This window comes from Agelaius phoeniceus, chromosome 1 (assembly GCF_051311805.1).
Source record: "Agelaius phoeniceus isolate bAgePho1 chromosome 1, bAgePho1.hap1, whole genome shotgun sequence".
Classification (NCBI taxonomy): Eukaryota; Metazoa; Chordata; class Aves; order Passeriformes; family Icteridae; genus Agelaius; species Agelaius phoeniceus.
The window spans coordinates 30,295,194-30,319,514 of record NC_135265.1 but is presented as its reverse complement, the minus strand read 5'-3'; the positions used below and the strand labels follow the sequence as shown (position 1 = coordinate 30,319,514).

Here is a 24,321-nt window from a genome sequence, read left to right as displayed (position 1 = left end):
CATTCTCATGTGACATGCAGGGGACTCCTGTAGCTTGAGTATACAAATTTAACTTCTGGACAACTGGCAGGCAAGAAATGCCTGCCTGGAACTCAGATCTGTAGTCATGCTGTAGTCACCCTCCACTCTGAGGTCTGGGAATGCAAAAGTGCTGCTGCCTCCCTGTTCCACTCACAGCGTTTGGGGCTCACAGGGGTGTGTTGCTCTTCAAGGATTCTCTGAAATCCATCCCTTCAGGGCAAAAGAGTCAGGGTTTTGGAAATGTGCTAAATCCCCAGCACTAATCCTGCTTTCATTCTCCCAGTGGTGGTGCCTTGCTCACTGGAAATCTTTGATTCCCCACCAGACAACCTCATCTCCACCCTGCTTCCAGCAGGAAAGCTGGACTAGATAAGCTCCAGAGAGCCCTGCCAACATAGACTGTCCTGTGGCTCTGGGCTAACTTAGGAGAGAAGGAAGGAACTCAGCAGACAAGCTACAGCCTGAAAGAAGGACTTTGAAATGTTTAGAAATCATTATTGACTTTAAGCCTTGCCAGAATGGAAGGAGAAATATGTGAGGAAGTGTATTATAAGAAATAAAAGTATTTATCCTTAGTTTCCTAAAAATTAAGTGTGTAGTTTAGTACTTTTGGATAACAAAATTATGGTAAGGATTCCATTTCAAGCAACTTTTATTATAACATTGCCACTTTTTATCATTTGTTATCTTAATTTCTTCACTCTCTATACAACATGTGATAAAAGAAATGTTACACTATCATTTTTTTCTGTAATTTCACTTAATTCGATGTGTGTTGTTGTGTACTTGTTTTATGTTAACCTACTTATGGGGTTAACATTAGAGAGAAAAATAGGGGTTTTTTTCATCTAAACTGGACTGTCAGCTTCTCAGGGGGCTCTTCTGCTTTGTTTTCAAGCCGCCTTTCTTTACAGGTGGCTACTTTGTTCCAGTCCACAGAGGAAAATTCCATTAGAGATCTTGTCATTGCCCGCACTAAAACTGCATCTTCAGGGTCCTCAAATGGTACTCTGCAAAAAGAAAAAAGCAAGTCCATCACCTGAACATTTCCAAACCACTTCAGAACTAATTCACAAGACACACTCTCTGGAAAATGAAAGTAGCAGTCATGATGATACTAAAGAGGGAGGATTTAAAAATTTTAAGTTTTCAGAAGGTTTTCTTCTACCAAATTTAGGAAAGCAGAACAAAATGAAAAAAGGTTGGAGTAATGAGATTCTTTTTGAAAAAATCATATATAAATTATTTAAAAAGCATTTATAGTAGACTTAAAAATGTTTCTTTGTTTTCAATTTTCCCCCCCCAAAAGCTGTAATTATATACTTTTAATGCTCTGATTCAATGGACATGATTGAAGTGATTTGGTACCCATTACTGGAAATGCACATTTATTTCACTGTGGATCTCTTAACTAGCCCACAGGCAAATATCCATTCTCCAAGCTCTGAATCCAGATCACAGTGAGCTTGTGTTTGTGTATCCTGCCACAGCTGCTGTCTGGGAGAGAAAAGCAGCAGATTCTCACCATCAGAGCAGCACTGACAAGGAACTAAAACCTTCCACCTCACATATAATATTAAAACTTTGTCTTACAAGAACTTATTTCTTAAAGATGTCCCTGTACTAACACACCTCGTAGAAGCCACAGGACTGTCTCCACTGAGTGTCATGAACTTTGTCATGAAAAGACACCTTGCAAAGCCTCAGCATTTCCATAAATGACTCCAGGCAGCTGTACATCCATTCTAGCAATGAGGACAGCCTACTGCACTGAAGGCAGGTAAGACTTAATTGTTCAACAGAAATAACTTGATTTTTAAAGAGCTGTGCTCAGAGTACTGTTAAAGGATATTATATGTAGGCTCTTATTATTTCCTTCAATGCCTTTTTCAAATCTTCTCATGTGTAAAGCTAGAAAGTAAAGCCAAGCCTGATACCTAAAATTTGCTCTTTGATACCTAAATCTGCTCTTACAAAGTTTGCATCTAAACTGTCATCACATTAAAATGCAACTTTTCTCCTGTCTCAATCCAGACACAAAGATAAAACTTTTACATTTATTTCTATGATTTTGAAACTGAACAGAATAAAATTAACATCACATACAGAATAAAACAATTTCATTCTACAAGTCATAATATTTTCCAGAGAGTGTGTTTTTGAACAGCCAGTCAGGAGAACATTTTCTGGGACATAATATAGAACAGCTATTCTGATGCTCTAATACTTTGAGCATGCTTTTTCTAGTGATCAGTGTTTGATCTTACAAATAAATGGCATTTTTATGTACCCATTTCCAAATGTGGAATACCTTTCAATACTAAATTTTAGACAACAAACCTAGTGTAGAGTTGCATCTATATTGAATACAAAGACCTGAAACTGTTTCAAATGCTTATCTTTACTAGACATTTTCTCTAGTTAGGGTATTTTTTAGGCATAGGAAGAGGAACTTAAATGCTTCAGAGAGGCAAAAGGAAGAAGAAACATTACTTACCTATTAGTGTTATTTCCAAATTCTTGACCTATAAGAGAAAGTTCAAATTATGATGTTAATGGCTGTACAGCAATTTGAGTAGCTGAGAATTGATTGCTATCCTGATCCTAAACTGCTTGTTCAAATTAATTGAAAGCTAGCACATGATTTGAAATGTTTAAGATAATATTTTATTAAATTACTATGGAAGCAAGTATTGCTGGGTTTTAAGTGTAGGTAGTTTTAAGTTTTTTGTATTTTATTTCCTGTAGACATACACATCCAGGCTTTTTTTTCTTTCACAGAAAATGATGCCACTGTAGATGCGTAAGATTGCAGGGTAGAGATAAAGACAGCTGTCTGCCTGCTTTGATAATCATCAGCAAAACAAATGATTAAATATGCTTAAACTATCCTCCTTTCCCCAACCTCTTCAAAATCATTGTTAAATACACTGCTTTCAGTTTTACTATTGTGATATATACATTAAAAAAAACTTGCAGGTATTTGATTACTTTCTAAACTTTCATCTACACGATTTGAAGTGCTACAATTTCAGTTATCTATGCACAATGGTGGGGTTTTTATCTTTAAAACATCAAAAGCTGACAAGGTTGTGTGGGATTTCAAAGTTGGTTCTGGATTGTGATACAAGTCTCATGGTTCCAGCTGGTATTCACCTGCTTTCTTGTGCCAGGATCATGCTGCCTTCAAGATCTGAATGGTTTAAGAACTCTATAAATTGAATTATATGCTGTTGTAAGACATCATTAAAATATTCCCAGCTTGAAAAGCATAAAGAGGAATCTGCTTACAAAACCAGATACATAAAATTTAGAACACTAGAAGAAAATATTTTCTTCAGGAGATTATCTTGTAAAAGCACTAGAGGGCATCAAAACTCTATGATGCTGAGCACTGGGAGTCAGAAGTTGATTGAGATGTTTTAAATAGAAGTAAAACTAAACATAAGACTCTTACAAAAATTTTTCAGTTATCTTTAAGGACAATTCTGTAACTACAGGGTATGACTAGAATTTATCTGCTACAATACTCTCAGTAGAAGGATTCATTGTTGCCTGCTGCTGCCACGACTACTTACTTTATGAAGCTGAGTTCTCAATGCATTTATATTTTATTACTAAAACCAATAATGTTTTATCAGAAGAATGAAAAAGAACATTTCTAATTCAAATGACCTAAAAATGTATGCCTTCCTTCGAGCATTATAAATACCTGAGGCCATTATTGGTCTTCTGGCTGGTTGAGTGCATCTGCCAGATCCCACCGTAGTCCCCAGGGATGTGTCTGCTCTCTTCCCAAAAGCTACTGACTGCATCACCCAAGCCCTTTTGGGGTTATAGAGATTAAGTGCTGACTCCCTTTCTTTTTGTGTAACTACTGTTAAAAGGGATATAAAAAAATTAATTTAATTTCTATCAGTTGAAAAGGCAGCATACAAAAGGTGATTCATAAATTTTCTGTGCAGTTTTTTTAACAACAATAATAATATTAATTACACAATTTCATGGCAATTCAAAATGGAACATGGAGTGATACTTTCTAAGGCTTTAGGGTGAAGCCCTATACAGTAAAGTATTTTCTTCTGAGTGCAGTAGGATCAGAAATTTTAAATGAAGATGCTAGAAAGCAAGATTTTTTGTGCTGCTTAAATGAGATCTGCAGAAGTAAGTAAAGATTTGGAAGTATCTTTATGAATAGCAAAAACAAATCTTGGTTTAAGACCAGTTCAATTCCCATTGGTCAATTACAGAGAAAACCCTAGGAGTGCAATCAGAAGAAAAGTTTAAGTTTTTCCTGTTTTCCACTTTAAGAGAAATAACTTTAATTTTTAAACAAATGGTTTGAGGCTGTTAAATCAAATTGGGGATGGTGGCTTAATTTTATGAACCTTATACTAATCTAGTATTTCAGCTATGGAACAGAAGTCAGCTAAACTTTTAGAACAAGTAACTGGCAGAAGCATTTTCAGTTCAGGGAAGTTTTGGAGTCATGGTGTCTAGGGGACCAATTAGGAAGGAACTGCAGTAGTCATGCCTGAAGGTAGTGGAACATGAGCGCATGTGTTGTGTGAAGGAGACAGCCAGGACTATGCTGGTAATGTTCTACAGATGGTGAAGAAGCTTTGTAATGTTTTAGAGAACTATTTCACTAAATAGAAAGTCCAGGATACAGTTTGATACAAATTACTGCCTCAAGTCTTAATCCAGGACTGATTACAGTAGAACTGTAGTTAGGAGATGAAGTCCAGGAAGTTTAAGGAAGTGTTTCTAGACATGTAAATGCAACACGTATTTTTCAGCACATTAAGCTTCAGTCATCACTCCCCAGTCAAAAAGTGATATTTTAGTAGCAGCCTGGCAGATGTGCTAAGCACAAGAGTAACACAAGAGCAAGTGCTCAGGAGAGTGGAGGTACCTGTGCAGAATGACTGTGTGAGCAAATGGGCACCTGGTCAGATCCAGCAACTCCTCATCAGCCCCTGGCACCTGCTGGGGCCCATCCACCAGCTTTCCTACACAACAGCTGCACAGCTTCCCAGCACCTGCAGATGTCCTGCACCTGCCTTGCTCAGTCCTTTTTCAAGGTGCTGGATTTTCCTTACTACTTCCTTACAAAGCTGAGGTAGGAATCAGCTACTTTCTCAGTGCTCTCCAGTAATTTTCAGTCCTGTCAGTCACACAGTTCTCCTTATACCAGAGATAAAAATCACCAAAGGTGATTTTCTGGGTACATTGTGGCATGTTTCTGGATTTGCTGATGTGACATCTGGCTATTCTTAAGAAATTTTTTTTTCTGTAGAATTTTCAGTAGACAAGTTGTGAAAGATCTCTTGATAACTTGTGGATATTTATTATATTTGAAAGCTTGTTCTGCATTTACCTTATCAAGAAATGTGCATATATGTACTTAAATTGTACAGAAACATGTACAAACCAAAGTAAGCACACTCACCCATGTGAATATACCAGTGAATGCACAGAGATAGGTACACATTTCTAAGCACGTTTTTATCTTTACTCAAATAGACAAAGCTACAAGAAAAAACCAACATAATATAAAAAGAAATCAAAAATATTTGACAGTGTTTATGCCATGCAAACTCTTTTTTCTTGATAAATCTTAACAATAAAAAGGTATCTGGTTCATTAGTTCTCTTTCTCTATCAACAAATGCATATAAAACAACAGATAGGATAATTTCACCTATGTTTCCAAACTGGTTAGAACCAAAAGACACTGACAGTGCTTTGTGAGAGAGGAAAGCAATCCTTACACTTCCTGTCAAGGAGCTGAACTGAAGGAAGGAAGTATATCACATAAAGCCGGTAGTCTGGATCATATTCCAGAGGGTTATGGAATAGGTCTGCAAAACATACACAGAAAAAAGCCCCAATGTCACAAAAAAGCAAACCCAGCAAAACAACAACTTTGCAAGGCAGGAAAATTAAAGGTCACTAGGAGCCAAAGATTTTGTACAAAATATCAAATTCAAATTGTTCTTAGGCTGCATAAACACTTTACACATGTGAAATTACTCATCTAAACATGGACTGCAGGAACTGACTTACTGCAGAGTATGCAAAATACCACAGGCAAGATCTGAGTAAAGGTGTCATCATGTGCTCCAAACCTTTATAGCAAAAAACACTGATGTGTTTGCCTTTGATTTTCTTATGTAGTGTTAGGTAATCCCTATTTTAAATAGCAATGGTCTTTTATGTGTGACAGCTTAAATGTAAGACACAAAATTTGTAGGAGGATGGAGTTTTTAATATCAGATGAGCTTTAGTACACCTAACACTTTATCAGAGCTGATAAGAGGCTGTATCCCACAGATACAATATAAAATGCAAATACACAGCCTTCTGAGATTTTGACAGATGATGAGTTTGAAAACTCAAGAAACATAAGAGAATGTTTCAGAGGGCCTAAATTCCTAAGAACCTGGGTTCCAGTTGCATTCCTCGACACTGGAGATACCAAGCTCCAAAAGCTCATTAGCAACTTGGCTAAAATGTTTATGTTCAGGTTCAGGTTACCTGTCTAACCAAACCTTTGCAACACAGAGACAGGTATCAACCCTGTGCTGCTGCTTGGCCAGGTGTGGAACATGAGCCTAGCCCACTGCCAGTTTGTTTAGTGATAGTGATATCTCAGGCTGATTAAAACAGAAACTGGCTCATTCACAGATGAGCTAATAAACAAGCAACTGTTGTAGGGTGGGACCTCTTTTCTAAATAAAAAACATTATAATGCTTTTTATCTCCTTATACAAATGCTGTTCTTCTAAGACAGTAAAAATAATCAGGAGGCTGTCACCTTGACATGAGAGCAGGGTAAAAAATCTTAAATTAATCATCTTTACAACTACTGCTACAGTCTGCAGTCATCTGTTTTTCTCTTTCTGAGGAGAGGCTGTGGCTAATACTTGCTCTAGGGTAAAAAAATATGTCATTTAGCAGTTAGGGAGAGGAAGATGGTATTACAGAAGCAAGTAAGAGATAGCAGAAGAAAAAGTCGGAAAATATTCCACTCAGATTTGTAATCTACAAAATGTAATTTCATGTTCTTCAGGACTGCTGAGGGGGGCTCAATGCTTCATGGGATTTAGCAGGTATTCTGAAGATGCAACAAGGCTGGAATGAGCATTTGTCCTCTCCTTCATAGAAAACACCTGTTCATGTATTCAGAGGAGAACTTTTTATTTTAATTCTTTTACATATTTTAAAAATGCTGTACTTAAAATTAGTAAAACACCCATGAGGTGGCAGCAAAAGAAAGTTCTATTTTAACAGAATGAATTTCTTTTCCTAGAAAGTGTTAATCAGAAAGAATATTATGTATGTATCTGGTAAGTCTATTCTTGAGTCGAGAAAATATACTATAGCACTCCAAAGAGAAAAATGTTTCAGAAAGATCTCTAAAAGCAGGTATGTTTGGTAGTGGAATAGAATAAAGATTCAAGAGAATATTTTTTTTTCTAAGGCACAAAACAGTCTGATATTAAACTTGTGAATCTGGATGCTGCTTGGATTATGTCCCTGTAAACAACATTGATTTGTAGGTTTGTTTTAGAGAATGTGCACTTTTCTACTCCTCATTTTTACAATAAATTCAACCCTTGTACAGATCAAGATGGTTTTGTTTTACAAAACATCTGGGATCAATTTCTGGCTGAGCTATCTACTTTCTTGTCAAGGTCATGCAATTTTAGTTGTACAAATTAGGATAATGCTTTCTTCCTCCACAGTTTTGTCTGTTTTCTCTATTTGGAGTGTAGGAAAACAGTGTGCCTCTGCCACATGGGGCAGAAACATAGTGAACAAGAGAGTTTTCTGAGGTCTAGCAGCAGGATGTTATCAGCTGTGGACAATAAATCAGTTGAGGCAATTTACAGAGTACGTAACAAAAATCTTGGATTCCAAAAGGGAGATGTGAGCACAGGGTGAGCCCATAAAGCAGCACTCTGAATCTCCCAAAAGGCTGCAGTTGTAGGCAGCACGTGCAGTAAATCTTTTGAAGCTGAGTGTCTTCCCTAGACACCTGATGAAGGATGGTTGTTATGCTACATATCCAGTGCAGGGCAGTGGCTAAAATCACAAGAGAGCCTTCAGGAAGAGAAATGCAACATTTTGGCAGCTGCATGCTACTCCTGAAGCAAACAATAATAGTGTGTTTTAATAGTTCTATTGTCCTCAAGAGCTACCAAATAATAAAATGTTGTTAAGCATCCAGAAGCTCTATTGAGGGTTAGCAACTGACTTTTTTTCTTTAAATCAGATTAGCAATAAAAAAGATCTACCTCATAACAGTGAGAAGTCTCACTGGTTTTGTTTTATAAAAGTGAGTTATGGGCACAGCTCTTTGCAAAGCTACACAGTGCAAATTCTGCACCCATTCAATATTTACTAATATTGCAAGAAGGCAGATAAATTATATAGTAATACAATATATAGGATATGACTTTTAGAATTTATTTTGTTCATTTACTGATTTAATTTACTTCAAATATGACAGAGCATTTTATTAACCCAGTAGAGACCTGTTAATTTGAGAATTCATTATTACAAAATCCCCTTGAAGCAAACGTGTTGACAGTTTTTTTCATGACTGCAAAGGTGATGAAGGAATGACTTTAAAGTTATGATTATTAAGGTTGTTAAGTTTCTCCCACTGATTACTGTTTATTTATACAAATATTTTAACTAAACAACATTTTTTTTAAATTAGGGTAGATCAGTATATTATATATATTGTTTGATTATTCTTTCAAACACTTCCTTTTCTGTGGTGGTGGCTGGTCCAATTTGCATACAATTTTCACTGTCCCTTTGTAACTGCCATTTATAATAACTCAGCAGCACTTTAACTATCTGCTCTGTATTTCCCACAGATGGTTGCAACAAGTACAACAAACTTCCTGTGTTTGTTGAAGCTCCTTATTAACTTGTAGAGCTAACATTAAATTCAAGTGACTGCACCATTCATACATAGGATGTCTCTCCAGACGCTGCCTAATCACTTCAAACAACTGCATTCTTACATGGACTCATTTTTCTATCTTGCATATAATGACAAGAATTTCAACAGTTTGGCTGGCATGTTGTCTTCCTAAACACTTGATTTGTTTTTATTAGTTTCAGTTCAGGGTCAAGTTCAATTAAAACTTTAATTTTTCATTCATATTTTCCTTTCCCACAATCACACATTCAGTTTTCTGAATGCTTAAGGAGGTGTTATGGCCTGGTGACATTCTGACATTCCCCTCCTTAACCATGTCACCAAGGCACAAAACTTGTTTACTGTCTTCTCCAAGCACTGAACTTTTGGCATGACCTATGTTGACATTCCTTTAAGAATCATGGAAAAACACTGCTTATATTTTCATTTTCAACAGCTTAATAGCATATAATCCTACCTTCTTTTATTGTAATTTAGTGGCACCAACATTGTCTTGTATAACTTCATTTGAAATTTCAGAGATGGTGCAATTTTCATTTTCAGCCAATGTATCAGAAAGTATGATCCTTAACAGACATTGTTATGAATAATACCTAAAGTACATTTATTCTTAGACTCAAGAAATCCAGTCTGCCAAAAAGATGCAGAAAGGAAGTTCTATAAGCAAGACAATTAAAGAGGCAGGAATTTGGGCTCGATAAGCTATCACTCACAGTCTCAACAGCAGCTAACACCCATTTTTCAACTCCTTTCTCCACTATGATAATCTCACCCTACTCCTGTGTTCCATTACAGACAGGCAGCTGTAAACTGCTTAGACATCATCCAAGCTACTGGCAGCCAGCAGCCAAAAAGTTAACTTCTGAACTCACTTAGCAGTTTTTCCTCAGTTGAGGTACTCTTTGTGGAATTTTCATGTCTTAGAGATCTCTTTCTTCTGTCAAATTTGGCTGAAATTGCTAATTAGCTTCAAAAGCTATTGGCAAATGATGTGGAAATAGACAAGAAACATCCCGATAAGAAACTAAAAAGCTACTACTTGCTGTTCTGCAAAATAAAAATAAGGTATTACTTAGAGTCTGCAAGCTTATCATTCCTTTCAATTCCTTCACTGTTTTGCCAAGTTTTTTTAACTCGTTGTTGTGAAGAAACAGAATCTGTAAGGAACATAGGTGTTTCAGAGCACCTGAAATAAAATGAAAAATAATTAATCATTCTCACCATAGCTGCCTTTATTAGAACATTATTTTGCTATGCTGTACACTGAATTTGGTATTTAGTTATTTATGTATGCCTGTCTTTTAGTAACACATTGCATGAGATGTTAATTAAGCAATAAATTAAAGATATTTCAATATCCTTTTCACCTTTCTAGTCACATCCTTTAAGCACATGCCTATCTTTTTTTCATTCCAATTTTTTCCATTTGTCCACATCACCCTTGCATCAACAAATCAGCCTCAATTGCAACGTCTCTTCTACCTCCCTTCATTCCTCCTATGTCCCTGTAATCTTTGCTTAACTCACTTTCTTCTACCTTGACCTAATATTACCTTTGCCTGACAAAGAACAGTATATGCCTAATCCTACCTATGTCTTACAAGTAGTAAATAGTGCATTCCTTAGAAAATAATTCTGTTTCAAGTAATTATTGATGTATTAAAAAACTATTACAAAATATTGTTTTGACCCAGACTGTGTTCACATCCTCACACATCAAGATTAGATATCTCATTTTCCAAATCATATACAGTATTTTCTTTCTCTACTAATGATACCCTTCTGTTTATCCATATTTTGATATCATCTGTATTGTCTCTTGTATCTATGTTTATGTCTTTCAAAGATAAAGTTTGCTTGAAATCTCACAGAAACAAATCAACATCATTTCTCATCCAGCATTTAACAGGGACAGAAAAAAAATTTAAAATGTCTAAAATATTTAGAAATGTATTATGCTTTGGCCTGTTCATTCACAAATTTACAAGTCTGGTAAAGCCATTTTAATCTACAAGGACAAGCAAAACTAAAATAGAAGTATAAGACAGATGCATTTTTAAAATAAACCAAGGTTGGCAGTAACTTTGCAAAATACTTCAGGTTATAAATTCTCAATATTAAATATGATCATGTAAGATCAAAAAAAATTCACAATTGCCTGACATAAAGTGAATGACATTTCATCCCTTAAACCAGAATAAATACATCACCTTATTGTCACTCAAGTATGTTGGAAAAATTAAATATCTAATAATTAACATATGTTAATACATAGGATCTTTCAACCATTAAGTTACTTGCTGTAATCCAGTTTTATAAATTTGAATGACAATACAGAAAAAAGAAACTCTGCTCAACAACTTAAAAATGGAAGACTGGTACCTGATATATCTGTCAGCTTGTTATTGTTGAGATAGAGCTCAGTCAAGTAATAGTTTTTGATTAAGAAGGTTAAATCTTCGATCTGAAATTAGAGTTAGGCAAACTGTTATATGTCACTCTGAATGTGGTGCTGGAGAATTATAAACATGGCCTCTGGAAAACTGTTTAACCACAGGTAGTTCCTTATATTTCTGTTTAAGACTCTTGGTTTAAGGATTCTCTTGACAACTGAACCTTCATTAGAAGTACTAATTACAAATCAAATATAAGCAGTAGAGCCTTACCTAAGTTTTTGAACTACACATTTAACATCTGTATTTGGAAAGAGATTTCTTTAAATGACTGGTCTCCACATTTTCTCTCCTTCTATTCATATTTGAAATCATTTTTATTGTTAAAAGACCCTTGTAGAGCATAATAATTCTACGTTGGTTTAAGAATATTCCTGAAATATGTCATTAGAATAAACCCAGAATCTTGTTTTTAAATTGCTTTTCACCAGCAAGCTCAAAGAGCGCAAAATGGTTCTTATTCATCAGAAATGTCATCTAATCATACTTAGAGAATCAATTAGAGTTACAGAATAAAAAATCAGTATGAATATGGGTGTATTCCAAATAAAGAGTTATCTTCAGTTCCTATGGAATCACACCTTGTTTGGAATAGCTCAATTCCAATACACTTTTGACTCCAGTGCAAGGTAAAGTATCTGCAGTGGGACAGCAAGCTGACCTTTATAATCACTGAGAAATGGGAGTACTAATGGTGCTGAAGCTTTTATCTTACAGTTTAAATGCAAGAACAACAAACAGAATTTTATTCCTGACTCTGTGAATTCTGTGACAAAAAGTAGTTTGTCAGGAAAGGAATTATTTCAGTCCTTGAATTTTGCCACTGACTCTGAAATAAATGTGCTTTGCTCTGTGTATTAACAGTACCTAAAAGCTGGAAGGAAGAGCACAAGACAGAAGTTTTTCCACTCCCTTGTGGAAGTGGAATGGTTTTCCCTATTTTTGGCAAGTTTTGTTTTCAGAATCATTGGAAGTTTGCTTTTTTTCTGATAAAACCATTAAGTACAGAAAAATATGCTGCTCCTATTGAGGCATTTCAGTAAGACTTCTCCTATGAAAAGCCACTGAGTGACTTCTCCACATAAGTTATATAGAACAACAAAAGAATGTTCTTTGTTACTGCTTAGGTAAGAAAAGTGAGAGTTGTGGAAAACTCCAATTTATTTCTCTTTTTTGATCAGCAAGATCAGTTCAGCTTAGTCATCAGGCCATTTCTTCTTCTTCTTTAATGTCCTTTCGCTATACAAGGAAAAGCCCTGTTATACCTGTGATTTTAGTTTAACATTTTGATATATCTATGCATTTGCTCTTTTCAAAAATAGAGATCTTTTGATGAATTGGACATAAGATGCCATACAACTGATGCTAGCCTGGGGCAGCAGATATACACGTGCTCTGAAGTGACAGGGAATGCAAATTTATTTTTTCTGCTGCTCACAGATCTACTTATTTACCTGACTAAGCAATTCTGGAGATGGAAGAATTTGGGCTCACTGTGGAAGTCATGTAAACTACTGTACAGTAAAATATTCATACCCTGTCATCCCTAGAACTGCAGTGCTGCTTCCTGTGCACAGGGAGAAGCTCATTTCACTCTCATGTGAAATGAGAGTGAAATAAGTTTTATGTCACTCTCATGTGCATGACATCAAAAAGGAGCCTCACCTTGACCACCAGCCTGCTAGGAAATAAACTATGCATGTCTGCCAGAATATAAAAGAAGAGTCATGCATTTCCGGCAATCCACTCCTGTCCTACAGCTGCATCACCCCTCAGTCTGTTCCAAGAACTGCCCCCTCTAATTACACTGGGAGCTCAGGAATTAGCACAAAACCTAAGCTCCTTAAATAAAATTTATAAATCTAATGTGAATCTAAAGGAAAATATATTAGCTCTGTAATGTCAAATAGAGTTTTCTTCAAATCTGTTATATTTGACAGTTAAATTAGCCTGGAAATTGAAAAGAATCTATTTGTTTGACAATAGATATAATACTTTATGCTAGAAAAGACCACAAAATAATAATCAGGAAGTATAGATGCATTGTTCTGCTCTTTAAAGGAATATCTAATTACCTTATTGTTGTTAATCCACAAATACCTTAATCTACGAAACTGTGATAGACTTGGGATACTTCTTAGACCTCTGATGGGAGAAAAAAAAAGAGTAACAAATTTCTTAATGTTAATAGTGCTTACTAATTTGATAAATATTTTATTTTCCATAAATAATATTAGACAAGAACCAGAAAGGCACACTTCCTTGGAATGTATAGTACAGAAAGACACAAAGAGAAGGTGGCAGAGACAGTGTAACCTCTCTGCACACCTGCAAACATAACAAGGCAGCAGGTAGTGTAGTAAAGAAACAGGAACAAAATAAGTGATACATTAATTGCTTTTCCATAACAGCATGAGTTATGAGTCTGAGTCACATGTACTTTGCACTTTGTAGAAATCCTGCTCAGAACACAGGAGGAGAAGTTTGGCACCCTGGGGACATGAAGCTAAAAGCAAAACTGCTTTGAAGGTGCAGTGGGGATTGTCCAGCCACAGGAGACAGACATCAAGCACATCAATGTGCATTTTTTATTATTTTTCATATTAGTGTATATTGTGAAATTTTGCCTTTTTTCCATTCCTGTCCTATTCTCATAGAAACTTAGTACATCCACTGAGGCTGAAATGATCTCCCATGTGCTAGTATGGTTTTATGTTCCATTGTGTATCTAGCACTTTGAGCTTGCTAGTGTACTATAAATAAAAAATTACTTACTGACCAGAAAATATTAGTGAGCTGCCGAGTGATTTTAACTAACTGCTCTTCTTTATTTTCATTGCTATAAATAAATGTTCTTAATTTCCACTAGAAAAATTATAGATTACTTTTACCTGACAATTTTTAATTGCCATAATAAAAATTTTCTTGTGGATTTTAATGTGTTGCAAGATGAAGGCCAGTGTTTCAGAAGGTAACAGGACTGATAAAAATTAACCTCATATTATCAGGCTAAAGGCATGTCTGTTTTCCAGACTGTGAAGTCTGGTCTCTATCTTTCTGTGCTGTCTTTTTACTTGTTGGGTTGCTTTTTTTCCAACACACCCTCCAGGTATAGACAAAGGGAGGGTGGATGCCTTTTCTCATCTTGCTTTTGCAAATGAAAAGTCTGTCAAGAGCAAACTCTACAAAGTTGAGGCACTATACCTTTAGTCCCTTGTATTACTGAAAATCAGATTATCCTCTCATGTTGCTACTTTAAACTGTTTCTTTGGCTTCCTCAGATAAACCATAGAAACTAACCCTGCAAATACATACTTAATGAGTCTACTGCCACAAGTAACAGAAAAAGACATTACTGCAAGTAGCAGGGACAAGCAGATGGCTGTTGACAGGACATGCAGAGCTCCTACAGAGCTCTTATTTAATTCTCCTGTGCCTCCCTGAACTACATTTCAGGTAGCAAAGCCAAAATTTCTTATATAAAATTCTTATATTCTTGGTCACTGCCACTCTATAACTAGATTACAGCTTTACATTTAATTGGCTTTACTCCCTGTCTAGTAACAGCCTCATCTTCACTATCTCCAAGCCTCAATCTGTTGGCTTTTTGGTTTTGGTTTACTGCTTTGCTCTTTTTTTTTTTTTTTTTTTATATTAAGGCATTTAATTTGCCCCAGGTAGAGCTTAATTCCTCAAACATTTTAAAAGAGCCTGTCCTTTTCTACATGCCTTCCAGACTTTGTATGTCTTCTATAAACTGATCCTTTTTGGCCTGCAGCACTCTTTTTCTACCTACTGCTAAGTTAATCAGTTTTCCTGGGATGACAGCTTTCAGTGTCCAAAATGCATTGTTTCATGTTCCTTTCATAGCAGTGGTTTAAAAATAAAAACTCATTCCCTCTTATTTGATTGACTTTAATTTTTTTCCATTTTCTTATTTCAGCTATCAGAAAAATACTCCAAACCAACACTAAAGGAGGCATGATCTGATACTGAGCTTGGCTGGGGTTCAAGTTTATATAAACTGATATAGAATAAAAGGAGTTCATTTCTATCCAATCATAAAGGAATCCATCTTGCATCATCTTTACCAAAATGGTTTAATGGGAAAACAGATCACTTATTTATCTGCCATGTGAGCATTTCTTTTTATTCTATACCAAAAAAATACTTGAAAGATAGTGAGGGCACACATTTAAGCATTTAAAAACAGAAAATATGCCAATTAAGATTGTATACACAGTCTTAATTCTTTACATCTGTGGTATAATAATTGTGTTGTTTAGAAAGTATGTATATATATGCCCCTTGTAATTTTCTCATTATTGAAACTTCTCCCTTAAATTTTATCTTTTTTCTTCTTTCTAAAATGCACATTTTAAGCAATTTGACAGGAACTATATGTTTTACCTCACAAAGCATCAAATACTTTCTTGATGTAAATCAGGAGATATGATAAGGAATTTAAACATATTAGTGAGCAAATTTAGATTTTCAAGACCATATAATTTCCACTAAAAACAGACTTGACAACACTGAAATCCCTTAATCCCTTAAGACTTTTTTTTCACTCATTGGACCAAGAGACCTTGAAAACCTTGTCCCTAAATTATTAAACTATGTTAGTTTTTCTATATGCCATCAACCATGTGAGCAGTGGATACAGTTGTGAGGCTGCAGACAGGTATGCAACACTTGGAATTGTGCCCTGGACAGAAATTCCAAGCCGCTTTCCCAAAACTTTGAAGTATGTCCTGTCATGTATCCATCCCTCTATGGCAGCCTCTCAGCATGTTCATACTACAGCACACACCTCTAGCAACCTAGATCACCCACAGGTTCATGAAAGTTTGCCTTCCTTCACTTAGTACATCTTCTCCTCATCTGCCCTACATCTCAAGCTGCTTCATTAAGCTCTCAGAGGAGATCAGCTCTCTCATCAGTACTGCCTGCCCAAAAGAAGTGTTCTTGTGCTTGTATTCACTTTATCTTGCCCTGCCCTCCCTTCAGTTCTCAGCAGTACAGATGCAGGTAATTTCAAGGGTGGTACCACTGAGTTTTGCCATTGCAGTAACACATTTCTTCAGGGAGGTCAGAAATTTGGCAGTTCCTAGACTGGGCAGGTCCCGTGTTCTTTCATTTGCCTTCTTGATACTCCTTCCACCCAGCCTTATGTGCCTGTTAGAACAGGCAGAGATCAGCCCATCAGCTCTCACTCCTCTGCTCCCCATGGCAGAAATTCATGTACAACTCTGTGAACTCACAGACCCTCAAGCAACTCTGGGTTGCTGGAGACAGATTGTGTATCTAGGGATGAAGCTGTTAGCTGTGAGCACGGTGCTGCTGTGTGTCTGTGCACTTTTACCATTTCTTCATTCGCAACGTGTATGGACTATGTAAGAATATGATGTACTGGTATTTCACATATAAATGATGTTCAGAGAGTTCCTGGTACAGAAAGCACTGTGAGAGATTTCCATTTTCTGTGTGCTCTACTTTTAGTAAAAGTCAAAACAAGAAACATTTTACTTACTGTCTAGCCAGATACAGTGCCACGACATCCACATTGCTCTTATAGCCACAAATCTTCAGCTGTTTTTCTATTGCCTGACAGTATACAGTACATTTGTCAGTATAATATGCTGCATTGCTATGGAGTGAATACATTGTAACATATGTGAACTCAGTATTTAAAGTAACCAAAATTAATACATGTATCACAGCCCCTTATTACAGAAAACTGTAACATAATCTAAGAGAGATAGAGAGGTATTAAAATTCCAGTCTGTATTTTAAATTGATAAAAATATTCTGGTGATTAGGCTAAACTTACAATAATTTTCTTTTCCTGTGGAGAATCATAGATGGTAGACATGAAACAAGAAATTAATATCTATTTACTGGAGAATGGGCTTCTCACTCAGGTCAGCTAATCCAGTACTTGTGATGAACAAGGAAACTGCTTACTTTGCATTATAGTTGCAACTTTATTTTATGCAGCTTTACTTTAAAACTATGCATGTGACCTTTTAAAACTATGCATCTAGAAAACTCTGCTTGTACATTTAACATTGAAAAATGCAGACACAATTTTTTATTTTCAGAGTATATTATTGATGTGTCATAATTTGCAAAAGCAACAAAACCCATTAATGTAAGAATTATGGATCTCTCTTACTAGTGGTTGATAAAAACTAAAATGCATATCAGAAAAAATGGGTTTAATACATGAGCTATTATGCCCAAAATCATTATGACTATTGTTTAAAACACAAAACTGATACAACTTCAGAAGCACAAAATGGCTTGGAAGCACTGACAGGCATGTTGAGAGTGGCCTGTATTGGCTGCACAACCACTCCAGCGTGTTCTGGGTGTGCTAAACCTACACAAAACAACTTGCTAATGTGTGGGACGTGTGGCACTCTCCGGCCAGAGGCAGCCAGGCACACACAGGCCGCCTGTTCCCCAGAGCGCCTGTGGGACCCTGCCTTTTGCCCAGAACTGGGCACGGCCAACTGCAGATGTCGGGAAGGGCAAAGGTCTGCAACAAATGGCCATAGTTTTGTTACTACACGTGCACAATGTGCCCATGGAACACCAGGTGATCTCTGGAGAAAAGCAGCTGCTAGACACCCCAAGTGCGCCGATGTCGGGCCCCGGCACTGCGGGACACAGCGATGGGAAGGGCCGACGTGACAACGGGGAAGGCACACCTACGGCAGAGAGCACCAACCCGGGGGTAGCGTTCCACAGGAAGGCTGTGCTCAAACATTCGTATTTCGCACACTCCGTTATGCGACATCTCATCCTCTCCCCACCCTGGAGCCCCGTCCCTGTCAGCCCCGGCTCTGCGCCGCAGCACCGCGCGGCCGCGGGGGGGCCCGCAGGGCCCAGGCGGGCTCACTGGCTGCTTGGGAAGGACAGGGAGGGCTGCCCGGGCTCTCTCGGAGGATCCCAGCCCCTCGCTGCCGCCCCGCGTGGGAGGACGGACGCGCCTCGCCTCGGGGTGCGGTGGCGGTGCCGAGCACAGCGAGAGGCCGAGGCCCAGGCCGCTGGGACCGGGCGGGTGCGACGGGCCGAGCCGGGCCGGCCTCCGTTCGGGCGGGGCCGGGCGGGGAGAGGAGCGGCCAGGGCGGGCCGAGGGGAGAGGAGGGGCCGCGCCCGCTCACCTGCCCGCCGGCCGTGTCGACCGCCGCCATCTTAGAGCCCCGCTGTGGGCCGGCGCCAGGCGCGGTCGCGAGACGTGGGCCGATCTGCGCTGGGCCGGGCGGGCCGGACGCGGCCGGGCCGGGTTGGAGTGGGGTTTCGGGGCCGGGACCCCCAGCACGCGCGTGGAATCACTGAATCGGTTTAAGAAAGTACTTCTGAGATCATCAAGTCAAACCTATGGCTGATCACCACCTACTGAGTTCCACATCTAGTCTTTCCTTAAACGTCTCCAGGGACGGTGACTCCACCACCTTCCCGGGCAGCTCATTCCAATGTCTAATCACCCTTTTTGTGAGGATATTATTTATTTCTCTGTCACATCTTGACACTGTCCTCTGGTCCTGTCACTGGTTGCTTGGGAGAAGAGACCGACCCCCACCTGGCCACAGCCTCCTTTCAGGGAATTGTAGAGAGTAAAAGTCTCCCCGGAGCCTCCTTTCCTCCAGGCTAAACAACCCCAGCTCCCTCAGCCACTTCTCATAAGAATTGTGCTCCAGACTCCTTCCCATCTCACTTGCCCTTCTCTGGACATGCTCCATCACCTCAATGTTCTTCCTGAGCTGACAGTCCCAGAACTGGACCCAGTAGCAATAGCGTGACACTGAAATGGGAGCCCCAGCCTGGGCGTGACTCAAGACAGGGCTTTATGCTGGGGAAGGAGCTCGATGGTGAGCAAGGGATACCCACAGCGGGAGCCAGGACCTGGGGAAGGAGCTCGATGGTGAGTGAGGGGTGCCCACAGCGGGAGCCAGGACCTGGGGAAGGAGCTCGATGGTGAGTGAGGGGTGCCCACAGCGGGAGCCAGGACTCAGGGAAGGAGCTCGATGGTGAGTGAGGGGTGCCCACAGCAGGAGCCAGGACCTGGGGAAGGAGCTCGATGGTGAGTGAGGGGTACCCACAGAGGGAGCGAGGACCTGCAGAAGGGTCCTGGATGGACTAGTGAGGGACCCCAGTGGGCAGTGGGTAGGAGAAACTGGGAGAGACCTCTGATACCTCTGGGCTGCCCCCTGGATCATATTTGCTCACAACTCATATTTGCTTGCTTTTATTTATTTTTTTAAACTATATTCCTATGGTTTCTTTACTTTTAAACACAGATCCTATGTCTATGTATGTATAAAACAGAATCACAGAATTAATTAGGTTGGAAGAGATCTCTGAGATCATTGAGTCCAACCTATGACCAAAACTCACCATGCCCACTAGACCATGGCACTAAGTGCCACACCTTGTCTTTTCTTGAAAACCTTCAGGGACTGAGAACCCACCACCTCCCTGGGCAGACCATTCCAATGTCTAATCACCCATTCTGTGAAGAAATTCCTCCAGAATACATGTCACTTATAAAGAAAAGACTTGTGCATTTAATTTACAGCTAATTCACACCGCATATATTACTCCCTTGCAACTTGCAAATCACCTTGGTGCCTGAGCGCCCCTCTTCCGTCCCGGCTCCTGGAGTGGGCCCACTGCTGTGACAGTGCTTTGGATTGAGTTTGGCTGTAAAGGAACACAAAATGTTTATGACATCCACATGTGCAAGCAACTGTTGCCATGTTGCTATTTTTATAACTATTTTACTGCATAGCACAAGCTGAAGAATAGAAAAAGCCATTTCCAGTGTGTGTGTGTGCACGCACTCATGTGCAAGTAGGACAAAAGAAAATGTTTGATCAAGCTACAACAAAAATATGTCTGAAAACTTGGAGCTTTATTTAGAATTTAATTTACGCCGAGTACTCAAGTTAGCAGAAATAGTCATTGTAAATTATGTGTAACTGATATACAAAGAACAAGAGTTGTATGTGCAAATATATGAATAGGCTGTCCCTCATGGAATTAATTATGTGCATGCCTCTGCTTGTTCAGACCACTGAAGCTAGATGTAGTGTGTATGATGGAGGAATGGAACTACAGTACAAGTATTATATTGCAAATATCTAATTTTCATAGAAAAAATTCTGTGGGTGGCTTCCATTTCAGCTAGGTAGCTTTAAACAAATAGAAACCTCAAATAAGAAAACTAGACATGTTAAAGGTATAAAACTGACAAGAGGAATTGCTTTAATCCCTTATTTTAGCTTCTAAAAATATCTCTAGGGTATTTAAAATCATGAAGAGAGGGACTGTAATGGAGAAGAAGAAACTGGTACAAGACTTCTGTATTTTTTTCATTCTACATTCAAGTTCAGTGTTTTCAATCAACAAGATAGAGCTACCAGTTTAGAATTGTGAAAAGCAAGGTAGCTATTAAAGTCACATTTAATAATGAAAGTGACTTATCAATTAGTCCAATTAACATGATAGGACAAGAAAATTCAGTAATTAAATATGGGAAAAGAGAGAGAGAGAGGGAACCTCTGGAAGGTATTTTGTTGTATTCCCCCACAGAGGTGTGATGTACATGAGGTGAGGGTTTGTTTTTTTTTTAAATGCTTTGGGGTTTTGAGGTGCTTGTCTCTATTAGCAACTGACATTACAGACTTAATCTGGATGATTAAATAGAGACTGTCTCAAATTCAGTAAAGTTAATATCTATTTCTTTCTGCATCTGCAAATCAACTCTTAAAATTGCCAATGAGTTTAAAGGAATTTGGGCAGAAAATTAATATTTTTTTTTTATTCAGACTGAACTGTGACCATATTTTACAGTGGCTTGGTATTGTTTTGTTGTTTTGTTTTTTTTTCCCAAAATACGTAGCCTATCACCTATTCATTACTATTCCTGAACTGAATTGCTGTCTATAAGTGAACAATCATTTTTACTTTGGGTTACTCAGAATAAGGGCTGGTTTGTTATACATATTTTTTCATATTTATGTAGTAAAAAATATTTTAGGTGCTTATCCATGGATAAGCAGTTGCAACAAGACAACATGACTTTATAGTATGTGGTAACAGAGCACAGAAATAGGGGAAAGCACAGACAGATCTGCTTTTGCTGACAAAGGTGATAGAGCAGAACAGGAGGTTACTGATTTTGTAAATCATCAGGCTAGTGGTGCCTTGGGAAATGATGCCCTTTGTTCTCTACTTCAGAGGCCTCCTGGTATGTCCATGCTTTGGCCAAACACCACAGATATAGGAGATTGTCATTGTATTGCTTTAAAAACCACGTTACAGAAACACAGATTTGCTAGGGACAATAAAATTCAGATTAAACCTGATTTAAAATGTAATGTGTCTCTGTTGGATGCTGTCATGTTCTGCCCACATGCTTCATCATCTCTGAGGTAAACTCTTCTGTGGAAGAATTTTATCACAGTCTAGCAACTGACACTTGGACCATAATGATTTGATGTGCTAAATCATTCTGCCATTTCTTTACTTCTCAATGATTTTGACAGTACTTTACTGAAAAAGCAATAGCACAATAGCTCTTTGTAATTTAACCTGTTGTTCAATGGCTGTGAAAGATGAAATATACTGAAACCAATGCCTTATATGTGATATTTTTAATCACCAAAGTTTATAATTTTCAGAACTCAGTTATTTTTTGCCAATGATATTAGGAAAGGTACTGTGCTGTATGGCTTTTCCACAAGGGTATTTTTAAAAACTGCATCTATGTGTTATAGACTCACTTAATTTACATTGGAAGTGATTTCTGGAGGTCATCTAGTCCAGCTTCTCAAAGAAAGTAGATTCAACTAGAGAATTACTTTCCATCTCACATGTTTGTGCAGTTCTGCTACTTATAGAACATCCATCAAAGAATAAAAACACTATCAGGGATGAATTTAAAATTGCCTATGTTATACTAATGATACATAGAAATTAGTACAATTAACTTGTTTTTGAGGTTATTAAATACATTTCACCTGGAGAGTGAAATGCAAAATATTGCAGATAGATGCTGTTTTCCTTTTTTTCTTCTTGTAACCGGAAATATGTTATCAGTGTTTATCAGGTGAAAGGCAGAAGCCTGAGGAAAGATCAGTAGGATATCCCACCTGCATTCCAGCTATTGCTCCAGAAGAGTGCAGTAACCCTGTAGGTCCAGTAGCTGCAAGCCCTGTGCAGATGTTTTAAATACTCAGCACTGTCTAAAGCATTCAGGAATTTGAATCACTTCTCTCACTCATGCAATTAATCTTGCTGATGGCACTGATAGCATCCCAGTGACCCTTTACCAGGTTCAGGAGCAAAATTTTGGGAGGTGGTTTTTTTTTCCCCCAATAAATAATACAAGTTGATCCTATATCTAAACAGTTCAGACTGTTTTCAGTTTGAAGGTAATGGTTAACTGCAATCGTTAGGCTGCTGCCTGGAAACATTATTAAATTTTTCTAGTATTTTGTGTGATATAAATTAATATATGATACACGATGATGGGTCTACAGAAAGAAGATAAAACAGTCCAGATACAACCTATGACAAAATTGTCTCAGTAGACTGCATCATATGGATGAACCACCTTGTTTGAATCCAGCTTCACTCTGACTTGACAACTGAATACTACCCTGGAGAATAAAGACCACCACCACTAATGTGGACAAGCCTTCTGGAGAGGAGGTCCGACAGCTTTATAAATATTGTCTTATTGTTCTATCAGCACAATTTGGACATACCTTTCATTTCAATATAGCCAACTCTTGCCTTTGTTTCCTGGCCATTCTGCATGCTGGAGTGTTCCTGCTGTTTGGCTTCCAAGTCTGATCAACAGCTAGAAAAGACATTATTGTCTGCTGCAGCTATTTTATGGGTATGTAAACAACATTCTGCAAACAACATCCTTATGGCAAATGATCCTGTTACTCTAGTCTCAGAAATTTGCATCCTAATCTTTCAAAATGTTGTATGTGCACTTCCACAATGGTTATGGTTTATAACTATTTTAATATTTATATAAATATACGTTTATATTTATATAAAATATAAATATATATACTAAAATTGATGGTATTTTTTATAAAACACATTTATGCATGTTTAAAACTTTTAATATGGGTTCCTAACGAAGTTGACTACCTTAACCTCTAAGTAATAACTGTTTTCTAGAAGAATATCTGCAGAGCTCTCTACAAGTTGAAGTCAATACTGTTCTTACTGATGACTGATCTGGTGTCTCTGTTAGTTCTGAGAATTTTCTGTCAGTGAGCTGTTTTGTAACCTCCAGATACTGAAGAAAGCCCTTAACTTTTCATTTTCAAATAATATTTGATTGTGATATCTGCCAATGTAATTATCAGATGTAAACTTCCAGTATTCTGTCTTTTTAATATGCTGACAATGAGACTGTGCTTATGTGGTGCAAGACTGAAACACAGAGAGATGCACAAAAGCAGTTCTGAATCAATTTCCTTGGCTGTTGGAGGATCCATATCCATTGCTGACCCCTAAACACTCTCTGTGGAGCCAGGTGGGTTTAGAGAAAGTGCTCAGAGACCATAAGCATCCCCAATAACAAGTGTAATAACTTAATTGGTCAGTTAATGCCATGAAGATAATACATGTCCTGTGCTGACTTCATGCTGTAATATTAAATAGATACAAATGATTATATGCAATATGAAATAAAACTAAAGTCTGAAGAAGAGTTTGAATTTATACATGAAAGAACTTGCATATACATTCATTCAAGGGAAAATGAGTGCAATCTTAGTACCAGGACTCTTAAAATTAATATCTGAATTATAAAAAATTCTTTATATAATACTGATCATACATCCTA

General features: G+C 37.9%; 1 protein-coding gene across 2 annotated transcripts; it reads right to left on the bottom strand.

Annotated features, from left to right (window-relative positions):
* Positions 1-98: 98 nt before the first annotated feature.
* On the bottom strand, positions 99-18,776 carry LRRC72 (leucine rich repeat containing 72). Of its 2 annotated transcripts, XM_054655007.2 has the most exons (9): positions 18,608-18,776; positions 16,969-17,042; positions 13,511-13,580; positions 11,365-11,446; positions 10,055-10,168; positions 5,795-5,884; positions 3,734-3,898; positions 2,519-2,546; positions 99-1,031 (listed from the first exon to the last, which is right to left on the bottom strand). In XM_054655007.2, the coding sequence occupies exons 1-9, from the start codon at positions 18,635-18,637 to the stop codon at positions 866-868; spliced, it is 819 nt and encodes a 272-aa protein (XP_054510982.2). In that variant the 5' UTR covers positions 18,638-18,776; the 3' UTR covers positions 99-865. The 2 variants fall into 2 exon arrangements, with proteins under 2 accessions (XP_054510982.2, XP_077031721.1); XM_077175606.1 differs by lacking the exon at positions 10,055-10,168.
* Positions 18,777-24,321: the final 5,545 nt, after the last annotated feature.

Excerpts from the sequence above, each read along its gene's own strand:
- LRRC72 (XM_054655007.2), bottom strand. The coding sequence starts at position 18,637 with ATGGCGGCGGTCGACACGGCCGGCGGGCAG. Across the intron at positions 13,581-16,968 it reads GCACTGTATCTGGCTAGACA|AGGTCTAAGAAGTATCCCAA; the intron begins GTAAGTAAAATG and ends TTCTCCCATCAG. Across the intron at positions 11,447-13,510 it reads TGTGGATTAACAACAATAAG|ATCGAAGATTTAACCTTCTT; the intron begins GTAATTAGATAT and ends CTCTAATTTCAG.